This window comes from Motacilla alba, chromosome 5 (genome assembly GCF_015832195.1).
Source record: "Motacilla alba alba isolate MOTALB_02 chromosome 5, Motacilla_alba_V1.0_pri, whole genome shotgun sequence".
NCBI lineage: Eukaryota > Metazoa > Chordata > Aves > Passeriformes > Motacillidae > Motacilla > Motacilla alba.
This window is the reverse complement of record NC_052020.1, coordinates 60413153-60429274: the sequence shown is the minus strand read 5'-3', so window position 1 is coordinate 60429274 and position 16122 is coordinate 60413153. Positions and strand designations below refer to the sequence as shown.

At 46.4% G+C, this 16122-nt stretch overlaps 1 protein-coding gene across 3 annotated transcripts in view; it reads right to left on the bottom strand.

Moving 5' to 3' along the window:
- MAP4K5 (mitogen-activated protein kinase kinase kinase kinase 5) overlaps positions 1-16122 on the bottom strand; it is a 64504-nt gene that overhangs the window by 31383 nt on the left and 16999 nt on the right. For all 3 annotated transcript variants that reach the window (XM_038138129.1, XM_038138128.1, XM_038138127.1), the window contains one exon: positions 11500-11557. In XM_038138129.1, coding sequence (XP_037994057.1) covers positions 11500-11557 — 58 coding nt within the window. The remainder of the gene's footprint in view (positions 1-11499; positions 11558-16122) is intronic.

Below are 16122 nucleotides of genomic sequence, written 5' to 3'. Positions count from 1 at the left end.
AAGAAGAAGAAGAGGAGGGTGAAGAAGAGGAGGAGGAGGAGGGTGAAGAAGAAGGAGGAGAAGAAGAAGAGGGTGAAGAAGGAGGAGGAGAAGAAGAAGAGGGTGAAGAAGAAGGAGAAGAAGAAGAAGAGGGTGAAGGAGGAGAGGAGAAGAAGAAGGTGAAGAAGAGGGTGAAGAAGGAGAAGAAGAAGAAGGTGAAGAAGAGGGTGAAGAAGGAGAAGAAGAAGAAGGTGAAGAAGAGGGTGAAGAAGGAGAAGGAGAAGAAGGTGAAGAAGAGGGTGAAGAAGGAGGAGAAGAAGAAGAAGAGGGTGAAGGAGGAGAAGGAGAAGAAGAAGAGGGTGAAGAAGGTGAAGAAGAAGAAGAAGAAGAAGGACCAGCCTCCCTAAATCCTCAATCTTGCTTTATTTCTATTACTACATTCTAAACCCTTAAACTCTGAGTTTCCCACCCTGTGATATCACACACTTCTATCCAAACCCCACACCCCCAGTCCCAGTTCTGTCATTCCATTCTGGAAGCTTCTCCACGGCCTCAGGTCACTGCAGTGTTCTCTTGGGGGTCAGAGCCTGGCAGCACAGAAAGCCTGGAATTCTCAGCATCCAGAGCTCCAACAGTGAGGCACAAATATTTTCTGAAGACCAAGAGAGCAGGGCTTGCACAAGTATTTTTTGAAGACCACCAGAGCTGGTGGCCTGAGAGTGACCATGAGTTCAGAGGGCTCCAGGAAAGCAGCACAGGGATCCAGGAAACTGGGAGTAAATTCAAAATTTACTTCTCAAGCTTTGTTTTCATCCAGCTGCTCCCAGCACAAGGCTCCCAACAGGAGTGAGCATTGCTGAATTCCAGAGCCTGGAAAGAGCGGAGCCCACGTTCCACAGGCTGGTTATGAGGAATATTTCATTCCCAAGGGACCTGGATGGAGCATATGAGCCTGCACACCCACTCAGCTGACTCAGAGCTCAGGAGGGGGGGTTGTGTGGTTGTGCACATTGGCACATCCTAAATATATTTTATTTGGTGGAGAAAAAAAAGGATCTACTAAAAAATCCATTATGAGCAGGGCACGTTTCTGCCACTTTAACATAAAAAGGTAATTTTTTATAAATTAAAAAAGCAGTAATTTCAGAGATGCAATTTCTGTTTGTATTGATACAGATAAGAAATCCCCTTGAGAGAATTTCCAAGCAGAGGATCTTCTCCCCAGAATCCTGAACTCAAACCCTGCAGCTCTGCTTTCATTATTTTATATATTATTTACTTTTTTCATCCTTTAACATGAAGGACAAAGGGGAATGGCTTTAAGCTGAAGAAAGGGATATTTAGATGAGATATGAGGAAGAAATTCCCAGCTGTGAGGGTGGGCAGGCCCTGGCACAGGGTGCCCAGAGCAGCTGGGGCTGCCCCTGGATGTGTCCAAGGCCAGGAGCAGCCTGGCATGGTGGAAGGTGTCCCTGCCCATGGCAGAGGGCGGACTGGGATGAGCTTTAATGTCCCTTGCAACCCAAATTATTCTGGGATGTTTACTTTTGTTTCAAGTTTCCCCAGTTAAATTCCCTCCTATATTAAAGGCAGGGATGTCCAACCCAGAAAACATGAAAAGCTTTATCCTGCTCCCTTTAATTTAGATGATTTTTGACAAGTCCAAGAGGACTCAAGCACTGGTGTAAATTGAATTCTTCATGTGTTTATTTAAGTAGCAGCACAGCTCATATTTTTTAATAACCTCTTGTAAAACAGATGTTTATATTTGCTGAGCTTTGAGGCAGCTTCCCTGAGAACAGTGTCACTGGGAAAAGAAATACCAGTGTGTTATAAAAGAAATGATCACAACCTTTATGTCTCAGTGACTGCCAGGCTTTTATTTAAGAAAATAACTACAAAATACAAAGGTAAAAGGGAACCAACTCACAGGAATCCACCCCTGACTGATTTAAGTAAATCCTCAAGGGCTTCTTGATGTTGAGTTATGTGAAGAAACACTTCACTGGGGCAGGAAAACAGTAGTAGAGAAGTTTCAAATGTCAAGAGGCTTTTTATAAACATAAGTAGTATTTTTTTAACCAATGAAAAAGAGAAAAGGCAACACAATTTCCATAAAATTAGCACAGATTTCACACTGGCTTGGTTTAGGGATTCCTTGAAGCTACAGCTTTGCTTGGAATCACACATCCTGCTTATAAATTATCACTGTGAATGAAGGATTCCTGAGTTTAGAGAATCATGGATTGGTTTGGGTTGGAAGGGAACTTAAATCCCACCCAGAGCCACCCCTGCCATGGCAGGGACACCTCCCACTGTCCCAGGCTGCTCCAAGCCCTGTCCAGCCTGGCCTTGGGCACTGCCAGGGATCCAGGGGCAGCCCCAGCTGCTCTGGGAATTCCATTCCAGGGCCTCCCCACCCTCCCAGCCAGGAATTCCTTCCCAATATCCAGCTTAAATCTACCCTCTCCCAGTTTAAAGCCACCCCCCCTTGTCCTGACCCTCCATCCCTTGCTCAAAGTCCCTCTCTTTCATTTTTACAAGATTCTTTAATTCAAGCTTAAACCTCATGGATTCATTCCTCCCATTTCTCCAACAAACTTCCTAAAAGAAATTGTTGAATTCTCTCGGACAAAACTGGAGCATTTTCAAACTACTCAATATTTTCAAGAAAGACAAACATAAACAAGGTTGAAAGCAAAATCCTCCCACCCCCCACTAAAAAAATTCCATCTTTCTCCACCACCCGTTGTCCCTGAGCTCAGAGGATCCAATGCCAAATGCCAGTGGCCTCTTCAAACCAAAGAATCCTGGAAATGTCAGCTGCAGCCTTTCAGCACAGCTGAATCCTGACCTGATGGAAGCCTGGCTGCTGAGAATTCCAGGCTTTCTGTGCTGCCAGGCTCTGAGCCCCAAGAGAACACTGCAGTGACCTGAGGCTGTGGAGACGCTTCCAGAATGGAATGACAGAACTGGGACTGGGGGTGTGGAGTTGATTAGAAGTGTGTGATATCACAGGGTGGGAAACTCAGAGTTTAAGGGTTTAGAATATAGAAATATCTACAAAGCAAGATGGAGGTTTTAGGGTTGGAGGCTGCTCCTTCTTCTCCATGGGTTCGGGTGGTTTTGTGTAATTGGATAAAAAGTCCCCATTGCAGGCAGGGCTGGTTGGTTATTGGGTTAAAAGTGGAAATAATTGAGGTGTCATTTCTTAACTGGACACTTTATCCTGAAAAGACTTGTGGAGAGAGAGATGGGGCTCCATTTTTAGTTTGTGAGAGTGAAGTGCTGGTGAACTCAGGGTTTGTGAGACTGGATTTGTAACATTGCCCTGGGTTATAAGATATGCATGTTCTCTATTGCCATCTGCCAGAGCTGGGGCAGTTCTCTGCTGTTCACGGGGCAGTTTTCTTTATCTCTGCCACAGCCAATCCTCCCTCCAGGAGATCTCTGCTGTCCATGGCCACTGAGTGTCCCTGCAGGGCTGATCCAATTCCATCATCCCATGGGAGATGCTCTGCCCAGGGCAGGAGCCAAGCATTCCTACCTGGATCCAATCTGAGCCTGGGAGCAGCACAGCAGCCTCTGCCCCCTGCATTCCCAGAGGAGCAGCTTTCTCCTGCCCTGCATTCCCAGAGGAGCAGCTTTCTCCTGCCCTGCACTCCCAGAGGAGCAGCTTTCTCCTGCCCTGCATTCCCAGAGGAGCAGCTTTCTCCTGCCCTGCATTCCCAGAGGAATTCCAGGCCCATCTCCAGCAGCCCTGGAGCTGCAGAGGAAAACTCCAGCCTTGTGCAGGATCCCTGCTCCAGCAGAAGCACAGCTGGCCCTGCAGGAGGGCTGAGCCACCATGGAATGGCACTGTGCCACCACCCTGGCACACAGGGGGTCAGGGCCTGCTCTGGCTCTGGCAGGGGTTTGTTTTCTTTTTTGTACTATTGCATTTGTATTTTTAATTTTCCCAATAAAGAACTGTTATTTTTATTCCCATATCTTTGCCTGAGAGCCCCTTAATTTCAAAATTATAATAATTTGGTGGGAGGGAGTTTGCATTTTCCATTTCAAGGAAGGCTCCTGCCCTCCTCAGCAGACACCTGGCTTTTCAAACCCCACCAAACACAGATAAGATTTAATAAACATCTCAATCCCAACAACAAATAGTGTCTTGTGCATTTAATCCCAACCCTGGCAAAAAGAAGCAAAGACTCCACAGTGCCCCATGTGAAAATCATGCTTGGGAACATCCCCAGAGCAGCAAAAGCTTGCAGGCAGCAGCTGGAGCTGCGCGTGGATCGCGCTGCCGAGCGCCAAGGCAGTTCTAGGAACTGTGACTAACGGGGGAAAATTGAAGGGAATGCAGATTTTTGGGCTGGAAAAGGACGGACAGTGAGAAGATAACAACCTTCATGCACATAAAAGATGGCAGGGAAGTGGGGAGAAGGGATAACCTGTCTCCAGTTTTATAATAGGACAATTAGTATTGGGCTTAAATTGCCTTAACCTACATTGCCTGGACAGATGGAAAGGTTTTCCTAACTGGAGCAATATCAGGGATGGGAATCTGGGATGTTTACTTTTGTTTAAAATTTCTAACTTTTTTTTTGGTTGAAATTTCCAACCAATTAAAAAAAAAAAAAAGAAGAAAACACTCAACAAAACCCATCAGGAATGACTTGGGATGATGCTGCCTGTAGCAGAGGGAGAGAGCAAAGATCACCTTGTGATTTGCTATTTATAAATGAAGAATTCATGCAAGAAATGGGGGTTACTTATAGAGAAAGGGGGGGAAAGGATTTGGAAGAGAAAGAAGAAAGGGAGCTGATAGAGAAGTAGCAAACAGATGGAAAGAAGAGAAGTTATCCATGAGAAAAGTTTGGCTAAAATATGGAGGAAATTACTCTGCAAGATGAGACACAGAGATAGGAGAGAAGATGTATAGCTGCTCAAAGATGACAAGAATGAATACAAAACAAACGAATTCAGAGTTTCCAGGCAGCTGCAGTATTAATCTTGGCAAGACATACTGGAATAGGGCAAAAATTAAATATCCTTGGATAGCAGGAAAAAAACCAGACAGAATTTGTAGAAAATACTTCACTGAGAGGGAGACAGCAAGATAAAAAAAGAATTAGACCAAAGGTGATAAAATATCCCTACCAAAAAATCTGGTTTAGCAGTCAGGGATTTGATGGTGAGCAGCAGGGAATTGGGAAGGTTGGGTTTGCTGGCAGTGTTGGCACGTGTGGCACGCTGGGTGGGAACATCCATCGGGGGAATGCTGCAAAGCCTGAGACTGAGCAGGGACTGAGCCACTGCAGCCTCCTCTGCTGCGGGGTTTCAGCTCTGCAGAGAGGGACCCAGCCCCACAGCAGAACATCCTCCTTGGACAGCACGAGAGGCTGCTTGTCCCCAGCCGCCAGGGAGGGGACTGCAGGAACCCATCCCTGTCACGGGGCTGGGAGCTGAGCCCATCCCAGAAGCTGAGCAAGGTAAGGGCTGGTAAATTCATGATAAATCTGAATTTAAATGAGAGATCGTGGAGGAAACTGGTGGCACATCAACAGCTGTGAATTATTCCACTTGCAGAGCCCACTTGAGGGAGAGGCTGGGGGAGCTGGGAATGTTCCCCTGGAGAGGAGAGCATCCAGGGAGAGCTCAGAGCCCCTGGCAGGGCCTGAAGGGGCTCCAGGAGAGCTGGAGAGGGACTGGGGACAAGGCATGGAGGGACAGGACACAGGGAATGGCTCCCAGTGCCAGAGGGCAGGGATGGATGGGAGATTGGGAATTGGGAATTCCTGGCTGGGCTGGGATTGCCAGAGCAGCTGGGGCTGCTCCTGGATCCCTGGCAGTGCCCAAGGCCAGGCTGGACAGGGCTTGGAGCAGCCTGGGACAGTGGGAGGTGTCCCTGCCATGGCAGGGGTGGCACTGGATGATCTCTAGGTCCCTTCCAAACCAAACCAATCCATGAGTCCATGATTCTGTGCACAGCTGAAATGCAGAGAGATCCTGCCAAGTGTTCCTGGATGGAGAGCAGCTGCACCCTGGACCCTGCAGCACAGGAAGGCTCTGCTGGCTCCAGTGCCCATCCCACAGCACTGCTGGGTCTCTGGGCATTCCTGATCCTCATGGTTTTTAGTCAAGTTTATTCCTGCACGCATTTTCACCTGCTCCACTGCTCTGAGTGGTCCCATCCTGCAAGAAGACCCCAGGTCACTTGTCACAACAACCCCTGGGAAGAGCTGAGAATCCTTTTGCTGTCCAATAGGGGAATTTTTGGGGGAGAAATTCCTAGGTTTTGTTTTAAATTGGTTCATTCTGCATCACTTCCAAGCTGCACCACGGGGCTGGTGCTGTGTGGGAGCAGAGGGAGGAGAGAAGTGATGGCACTCAGAGACACCCCAGTGTCACCACAGGGTGGGACAGAGGCACATTTGAAGAGACCAGACCTTCAAGGTGCAGCACTCCTGTCCAATCCCTCACAGTCCCCACCATGGACATGAACATGATGGACATCTCCTGATGGACATGGAGATTGACTCTGAAACCTCTCCAGGCAGCTTGACCTGGGATTTGTAATGCTTTAAAAGGATTTGGCATTTTTAACACTATAATTAACATTAGCAATTTTAAAATTAGATTATTAATTATTAAATTAGATTCTAATTAGATTATATTTAACAATAGGATTGGAGGAACACTTGTAAGGGGCACTGAAGGACGAAGAGCAGGATCACACCACTGCAGCCTCTGCTGGGACCACTCCTCAAATATTTCTTATTTCAACAACCTGAGTTCCCAAACAAGGAGAGGAATCCCTATGGGAATGACAACTATCTGCCCCAGTCCACAGCCAAGCAACATCCACAGCTCCTCTCCAGCTCTCCTGGAGCCCCCTCAGGCTCTTCAAGGGGCTCTGAGCTCTCCCTGGAGCCTTCTCCTCTCCAGGGGAGCACCCCCAGCTCTCCCAGCCTCTCACACAGGTGAGGTCTGTGCTGAGTCCCCAACGTCCCCATGCTCCACCAGATCCCAGTCACTCACTCCAAACCACTCTCCCGAAGCTCAGGAGGGTTCAGGCTGTGCTGATGGAAGGGATGGCTTTCCCAAAGTGCAGGATCTTTCACCCTGTTTTATCCATATCTTCTACATAAATTTTTATATGCTGTTTTATCCAGACTGCTTTTCACAGGAGTCATGGAAACCTGCAGTCTGACAGAAAGAATTTCAATTCCCCAAACTTGAAACTCAAGAAACTTGATTCCAAGCAGGAACAGCTATTTGGAAACAGTGATGTTTCCAGCAGCAGATTTTCCTGCTGGGCATGGAGCTGCCAACTGCTAACCACTGATGGTCCTCATTATCTCTCTGCTGATATTAAATATTTTTGATGGTGATGTGCTGCCACAGGCTCCACAGCAAGGAGCACACCAGAGTTTGGAGTGAGTGGTCCAACACCAGAACAATTTCCCTATGGATTTTCTCTTCTGCCCTGCCTGGGTCCTGTTTATGAGCAGCCTCTCAACATATAATTGGTAATTAAAAATATCTAATTGGTATTGCTGAGAGAAGCTGTGGCTGTCCCATCCCTGGAAGTGTCCAAAGCCAGGCTGGACAGGGCTTGGAGCAGCCTGGGATGGTGGAAGGTGTCCCTGCCCAGGACAGGGGTGGATTGGGATGATCTTTAAGGTCCTTTCCAACCCCAACCATTCAGGGATTCTGGGATTCCTCTCTCTTAGCAGTTTCTTCTCCTCTCTCCTTGCCTCACCTACCCACAGCTGTACAGCTCAGTCTTTGATCTTCACTGTTGCTGTTTTTCTTGATGTATTTTGCCAAACGATGTGTTCTAATTCACCCCAAGTGTCACACTCTACGCTACTTTCCAACTCCAATGTGGGACTTTGCAGCTCCTTCCCTACTTGTAGCACTTCCTTCCCTCACCGTAACCCCTTCTGTCCACTTTCCCCATCCCCTAAACTGTGTTTTAAGTGAAAACTTGCACTACCTGGATCCTGCTCTGGATCCACACATTTCTTAAGAAGAACAGTGGATTATAAATTCATTATAAGGATGCAAAGTGAAATCTGACCCCATTTCAACAAGCTGGATGTAATTAAAATTCTGGGCACTCTGGGTTCCAAGTCCAGTGCCTCTGCTTTGCTCTGTGTGGGGTTGAGCAGTTTTGAGGCTGTGGCAGCACCATGTGCGACATGGGATGGCACACACAGGCCACGTGCAGCCTTTAATGGCTCTGGAACTCCTGGAACCCCAGGCACGATCCCAAACCCCACCGGGCTGCACAGCACGAGGCATAGAAGGCGTGGGTGCTAATGAGAAGTTATTTTCATATTTCTTTAACCCCAGGTGCTGCCAACAACAGTTCAAGCCCAGCAGGCTCAGCTGAAATCAGCCTCAGGCTGGTTCTTCTCCATAGCTCATGTCACCTTTGGGGAACTCATTGTGTGGGAAATGAGGCTGCCTTGCCTCATTCCCCAGAGGCCCTGGGTGACAGGGCAGCTCTGCTGTGCTGCTCTCGCGGTCCAGAGGACCTCCTGGTGACCCTGACTCTGTTCCTGTGTGGAAAATCCCCTTCCTGGGCTGGCTGGAGCACAGCACTCGGCACACACCTCATGGAGCAGGCCTGGCATGCGCTGAGCACAACACTCACACCTCCGCAGGACTCTGCCTCCTGCAGCTCCCTGTCCAGTTTAGGATCCAACTTGAAATAGGTAACTGCTTATTTCTGGGATCTCAAATGGAAAATGCAATCACTGGACTAAAAAAACCCCCAAAAACCCAGCAGTGAGATTCTACTGTAAGCCCGCAGAAGGTTCTGAACACGACAGAGGGCATTAGTTATCATGACAGCAGTACTTAAAACAGACATTAGCATATTTAAAAATACTTTTTATGATATTCTCCCAGGGAGAAAGTTCCATGGCTGAAAACTCCACTGGCAAATAGTTCCCTCTTTGTATTGAGTCCCCTCTAGATTCGTCTGCTAAACCCATAGAAGGAAGAGGCTTTAGTGTTTCAGACAGTTTTGGCTGCTATGCTGCTGAGTACAGTTGGATTAGTTTCTGAAATAGAATTGGCTCCCAAATTATTTGAAGCATTTGTGCTCAGGGAACGCTGGGAAATGTCATTAGCGTGCCATAATACTTTTGCCTAATGCTCTCCAAAGTCTATGCCAAAAAAAAAAAAAAAAAGGGAAAACCACTATTTTGACTCCAAGTGACTGTGGGAGCAGACCTAGAGAACTGCCCCAAATTCAAATAAATTAGTGACAGCAACCTTCCAAGCTGAGTTTGTTTTCTTTGCCTGGAGAAGAGACAAAGGTAAGAGTTGATGAAATAAAATACAGATCCATGCTGGGATCTGTTTCCAGCTCTCCTTGGGTACTCACTCTCTACCTGCAGGAGATGAGGGAGGAACAGGAACAGAGCAGCACTCACCCCTGCCATGCCAGCAGTATCCTGAATTTCCTCCAATCCTGCCATTTTACTGAGTGCAGTTCCTTCAGCCTTCATTCAACACATTCCTCACCTCCTCTGGAGCACTCTCTGCTTCAGAGCCTTTTGTCTTTTGCTCCCAATTCCCATCTTTGGATTAATCAAGTGTTGAGTTTGGAGCTCTTATTTTTCCATCAGATAATTAATTGCCATCGATGAGCCTTCTCCTCCTCCTCTCCAGAAGATGTAACTCCCAAGCCTATTTCTCCACTTTCTAATTTAGGAAATTTATTATTAATTTTATTCCAGCTGTGCCCTGCTGTGTGAAAGGAACTTGTACTGGTGTTTGGAAGGGCTGCCCTTCCCAGGAAACCACCACAGGGAATTCCAAGAGTTCCTGACCTGGTCCAGGAATTGATAGTGCCCTGCAATGTACAGTCTTCAAAAACTACTCAAAACCCTTAAAATTAGTCAGAAAATTGAAGTGTGTGGCAGCCAATTATTAATTTATTTTAAAATCTGAGTATTTCAAACATGAGAACTGAGTATTTCAAACATTTCAAACATGAGAACTGAAAAAGGAGTAAGTAAGTAAATAAATGCTGTGAATCCTCCTTAAAAACCAAACACCCAACAAGATCCCTGCCAGGAGGCTGTGGGTGTACATGAGATGGATGGAGATCAGGTTGGCAATGTTTAAAAGAAGATGGATTAAAAAAACAAATCAAACAAACCAGAAAAAATGGCTTCCCTGTGGTGATCAGACCAATAGAATTAAACACAAGACATGGTCATCAGAGCTAATTAAAACTGGGGCCAGAGTCTTGCATTTATCACTGTAGTGCTTGAGCAGCACCAAGGAAGGCAGAACCCTGCTCCTCCCTCAGTTCTAGCGACAGAGGATTCAGCCCCTGCTTCACCTCAGCTTCCAAAACAGACCCTCAAATTCAGAATAAAAGCAGATACCTTCATTTGGATTAGCTGCAGTGACACAGTGCTGGAGGAAGCTCCTCATCAAGGTAGCAGTGAGTTATTGTTGTCCTTTTTCTGTCACTGAAGCATCGCTCTGCCTCGCCACAGCCCCGCTGTGGAGAGTGGTTTGCTCCCCACAGCCACACTGCCCCAAACTCTGGCCACAGCAGTTCACACAGGGTGTGAGAGACTCCCCCTGTGTCCCCACTGCCTAATTAACCCCATCACTGCAGCCCACTAACGAACCCAGGCCTGCTCTGCCACGGGGGCTGAGCAGTGACAGCCACCCAAAGGCAGTGGATTTCACTTTTCTCCTGAGTATCCCCATCCTTTTTCTACCTTCAGCCTTCAAACCCATTTCTTTTTCTGCACACAACCAACCAGAAATAAAAATTAACCATCCCCTCAGCCCTTCAGCCTCAGACGGTCTTTAAGTTCTCTTCCAACTCAAATCATTCTGGGATTTTGTGACCCTTCCAGCATAAACCATTCTAGGATTCTATGATTTCCACTCAGGACATGGTTTCAGATTTAACTCTCTGTGCAGGACTCAGATTAAACTCCAGCTCAGCAAATCTCCTGGGCAGCAAGGGAGATCCCCTGGCTCTCCTGCTTTTAGGAGGAGTGGCAGAAACCCCATGGACAGTAGGAGCCACCCCCTTCCCTCAGCACAGCTGAAAGAAAAGATGACACATCCTAAACCAGGGCTCTGGTTCTCCCAGGGCACCTTTGGTGGGAGTTGGGATCACTGCCCGATCCCTTCCCCCTTCAACTCCCACAGCCCAGCAGCTCCTCGCTGGCTCAGAGCTGACAATTTACCATCTGTCCCTGATCTCCTCTTTGTACTAATAACGTGTTTCAATTGCAACATCTCTTCATGCAGCAATCGATCAGGCAGATAAGAGCAAACGAGGAAACAGTGAGCATGACACAGGCAGGAGCAGTGGTACATCCTGCAGGGCTTCCTGTCATCTAACCACTGAAACTACAAAATAAACCCAACCCCAAACACTTCTTTTGTCTAGAACTTCACAGTGGGTGAAAATAAACACATGGAAAAAATGAAAATGTGATTCAAAAATACAGGAAAGAATGTAAAACTTACCAGGCTCTAACTTGATTATTTTTACAGCAGCCAGTTCTCCTGTATGAAGATTTCTAGCCTGAAACAAGAGAGTTAAGATATATTTAGATATAGTTAAGATAGATATTTAGATATAGTTAAGATATATTTAATCATAAATCAAAGACATCTCACAGTCTTACAGATTGTGCAAAAATAAGATGTTGCCTGATACAAATACAATGCAAAGCCGAGACCAACGTGGGTGAGGATAATTTGGGTTTGGAATTAGCACAGCACCAGCCTGGTCAGAATTGTGAAGTGTTCCTGACAGTTCTTTTGCAGACTAGAACACCAAATCGCAGAATCACTGAGGCTGGAAAAGCCCTCCAATGTCATCCCATCTGTGACTGTCACCATCCTGTCACCCAGCCCAGAGCACTGAGAGCCACATCCAGTCATTCCCTGGACACCTCCAGGGATGGGGACTCTAAACCTCCCTGGGCAGCCCCTTCCAACCCCTGACCACCCTTTAGAGGAAGAAATTCCTCCTCATGTCCAACCGGCACCTGGAAATGAGAGCTCACCCCTCTCAAACACCATTTTTAAGGGAAGCTTCTGGCACTCAAGGATGCACCAGGGGCTCACCCATCTCCTGGTGCTGACCTGTGGGAACCCAGGACATCCCTCTGGGTGCCCTGGATGGCCAGAGCCGCTGGCAGGGGGCTCTGAGACCCTGGCATGCAGCCAAAGACACACGTGGGGTTTGGATCTTAGCCCCTGGAGCAAATCACCAACTCTGTGTGAAGAATCACAAGCCACACACACAAGTTTAGGTGTTGTATTAGAAGTAGTTTCAAAGTGAAAGGAAGGATTTTTGAGTGCTGTACAGGGGGGTTTTAAGCCTTGAACGCAGGGGTCCAAGTTTTGTCCATGGGGGTCAGGGGTTCTAAGATGGAGGGATTTGGGTGTGCCCTGTGCTCTTTCTTTCTCCTTCCCAGCCTCCATGTCTTTGGTGATGTTGGCACTCACAGATTGGTTTAGAGTAGAAAGTCACTGTTCAATATAGATGATAGGCATTGGGGAAAAAGTATAAACATGTAACAGGTAATGTGTGATATAAAAGATGGCAGCAGCCCCTGGGAGGGCAGAGTGCCTCTGTCTGACCTGCTGAACGGGCCACAGCAGCTCAGGAGAAGAATCTTTTAGATAACCAACAATAAACTACCTTGAGAACAGACAACAGAGGACTACTGAGTCTTTTTTTGAAGGCACGGCTTGGAGGAGAAACTTTTCCATCTTTTGGGGTCACCCCAATCCGGGGCTCGAAACCCCCCACTGACCCTCAGAGAGCCCCAAAAGTGGAACTGGGAGGGGCAGGAGAGGCACTGCAGAGGCACCGGGGATGAGTCACAGCTCCTGCAACAACTTCACTCTGCAAACTCCTTCCTTGGTCCCACAGTCCTCCTCCTCAGAAGAAGCAGCTCCAATTAAGCCTTTACAGAACTGTCCTCTCTGGATAGGCTCCAAATTTCAACTGAGAATTCAGTGCTGGAAGAAGATGGCACAGGAAGCTCAGATATAGAAAGTTTTAAGAGGGGATTTTGTGAACACTTTCGAGTAACTAAATTACCCGGGCACCATCTCCAGAGCTAAACTATTATTCAGGACACACAACCTGATTTAATTGGGCTGAGCAGCCAAGAGTTACAGGGGTTTAACCCAAACTGTTTCATTCTTAGACCCTAACAAATATGCAGAGTCTTCTGAACAGCTGAAATCTGGTGAAGAGCTGGATTACAAAAAATGGAGGGAAAACTGGCTTCAAACTAAATCAATTTGGACTTAAGATGGGGATGTAAAGGAGATTTCACCCTGTGAAGGGAGTCATTACAGAACACTCTTCTCTTGTGCATGGACAAGAAGTCTCACAAACTTCTTGTTTAAAAAGTCCTTAAAAAAGGAAGATCAAGAGTCTGAAAGATTAACCCCTCAGTTTTATCAACTTAGTCAAGCTTCAAAATAGGGAAAGGCTTTCCAGCCAGGAAAAAAACCAAACCAAACCAAACCAAACCAAACCAAACCAAACCAAACCAAACCAAACCAAACCAAACCAAACCAAACCAAACCAAACCAAACCAAACCAAACCCAATGATTGGCCTTTCAAAGTCCTGCAGTGCTGAGACATGAGATGGGTTTCAAAATGCAGGCCAAGGACACAAACATGACTCAAGCTGATCTTGAAGAGAGCCTGAACAACTCTACAAAGGACCCAAACATCTGCAGACCAAATCACTCAGAGTCATCTGCAAACCACAAAGGAAATATTCACCACTTCTGAAAGCACCTTCCCACCGAGGTGTTTTTTTTAAGACCACAGCAAAATTTTTGATGTCCTTCAAAATCCAGAAGGAGCAGGTGGATCCCAGAGGGATAAAGGATTAGGATAAAGGATAAGGGATTAGGACTGCTCTGGTCCTGTTAGACCAATGTGAAACAGGGATGTTCCCAGCAGGAACACACACTCTGCCCCAGTGAAGCCAGGGGTGCTCCACTATCCACACTTTTGTCCAGGAGCAGCTCAGCTGCTCAGGTGAAGTCGCCTGCACCGTTTCCAGAGTATCAGCTCCACTTCTGGAGCACCAGAAGGATCATATTCCTCACAAATATTCCTTTTCCACACAAGCAGTAACTGCCACTGTCACGCTGAAGCCTGCAGAACAGATGGGTCTGTCAAAGGTCTGCTTGGCTGGGATCTGAAGGCTCAGGCTGGGGAACACTGCAGCTCCTGGCTCGCAGCTCTCACACACGACACAGTTCCACTAAATCCTGTCCTGCTGCTTTCCAATAGCAGCACCGAGCTCATATATAATCTATAGCTTGGACAGGGACTATTTTGGGTTTCAACCATCAAACTCTGCCTGCTGGAACACAGAAGTCCCCACTGGGTTGATATTTATGACCTAAACCTATCAAGTTGTCTGTGTTGTCTGGTCCCACAGCTTTCCCCTTCCACCAGACACATTCTTGAGTTGATGACACCAAGACCACACGTGATCATTAACTCCTGTCGTGCCAGAACGAAAGGCAAAATCCCAAGTATTCCCTGATCCTCAAAATCCTTGTGTGGATGCTCCCAGACAAGGAATGGTTTCAGATCTCCAGTCCAGACATTGGCAATGTGAACACACAAAAAATCACCCAAAATGCTTCCCAAGGGACGTCACCCAAATGTCACCAGAGGCTTTTGTTCCCTGCTCTTGGCTTGCAGCAGCTTTGCCCAGGGACACACAGCTCCACCTTCCCGCTGCCACCTGCCAGCCGAACACTCCATCAATAATGAATTACTGCTCTCATTAAAACTGCAACAAGGCCAGGGCTAAAAACTGGTTCTCCGTGTACACACCTAGATATGAACAGTGTCAGATCAGGATTCCTCAGATCACTCTGGGATGTGTTAGTCAAAGAAATCCTCATTTCCCACGAGTCGCTGCAGTTTGCATCATTCTAATTTTATTTTTTTTTAAGAACTGTGCAGTTACCAAGGAAGTCACAGACAGGAAGGCACCACATCAACGTCACTGGCTTTGTGAATCAAACCTGAAATTTGACTAGAAATTATATCTGACAAAAATATAAGTCCCTAATGCAAAACATTAATTAATGATCTATCAGTCTGTCTTATTGATATAATTCTGCACTGCAGAGGGGGAACTACACACTAAGAAATTACAGTTCTTCAACTTATGTTATTTACATTTCCTGAGCCCAACAGCAAAATATCTGCCTCCTCCTCATCCCCTGAAATTTCCTCTGTATTTCAAGTCTCAATTTAAAATCAGCTGAAATTTCTGAAATTAGCCAGAGGCCAGGGAAGCTGTTACTTCATGCCAAGTAATCCAGACCTGTTCAGTATCTCGTGAGCTATTACTGACAAAGGAAATAATCATTTATATGCATTTATCCCATAAAGATGACATACATATAATGAACCTCAATGATATATTTCACTTTTAAGGAAGATAAGATTTGTTAGATGTCTTATTGTCTTTAATTCTTCTGGCCTTGATCCCTTCAATATAGAAGAAAGTCTCCTAAGAATTTATTTGACACCAGAGGCTGAAAGACTCAGTGTGCACATCTCCAGCAGCAATGTGGTCCAGTTCCACAGGACAGAAGCAGGTCCCAAATTCCCAAGATATTTGCTGTAAGACTTTCTCCAAGAGGATGACAGAGCTTTTGCCCTTTATTAATATTGATCCTAATTTTATTTCATGAGACTCAAACCTGAAGATCACGTTCCCTACAGAAGGAAAATTAAAACTACAGGATTTTGGCAGAACGATTGCAAAGCTCCATCATGAGCCACACAAGAATGGGATCAGAACAAGAATGTATTTGAATGAGGTGAACCACAGCCAAATTTTAATGTGCTCAGTGTCATTTACAGAGTTTATTTACTGAGAAAGAAGAGTTTGGCAGCAGCCTTTTGGTCACCTCTTCAGCTGTCCCACATCCTGACAGAGGATGAGTGACAGCATCCCACTGAGCACAGCTCTTGCAGAATATTTTAGCAGCTGAACACTAACACTGCAGAACATCACATGGAATCTGGGTTCAAAATAAAAATAAAACAAAACACAAGGTACAAACACAAGTACTTT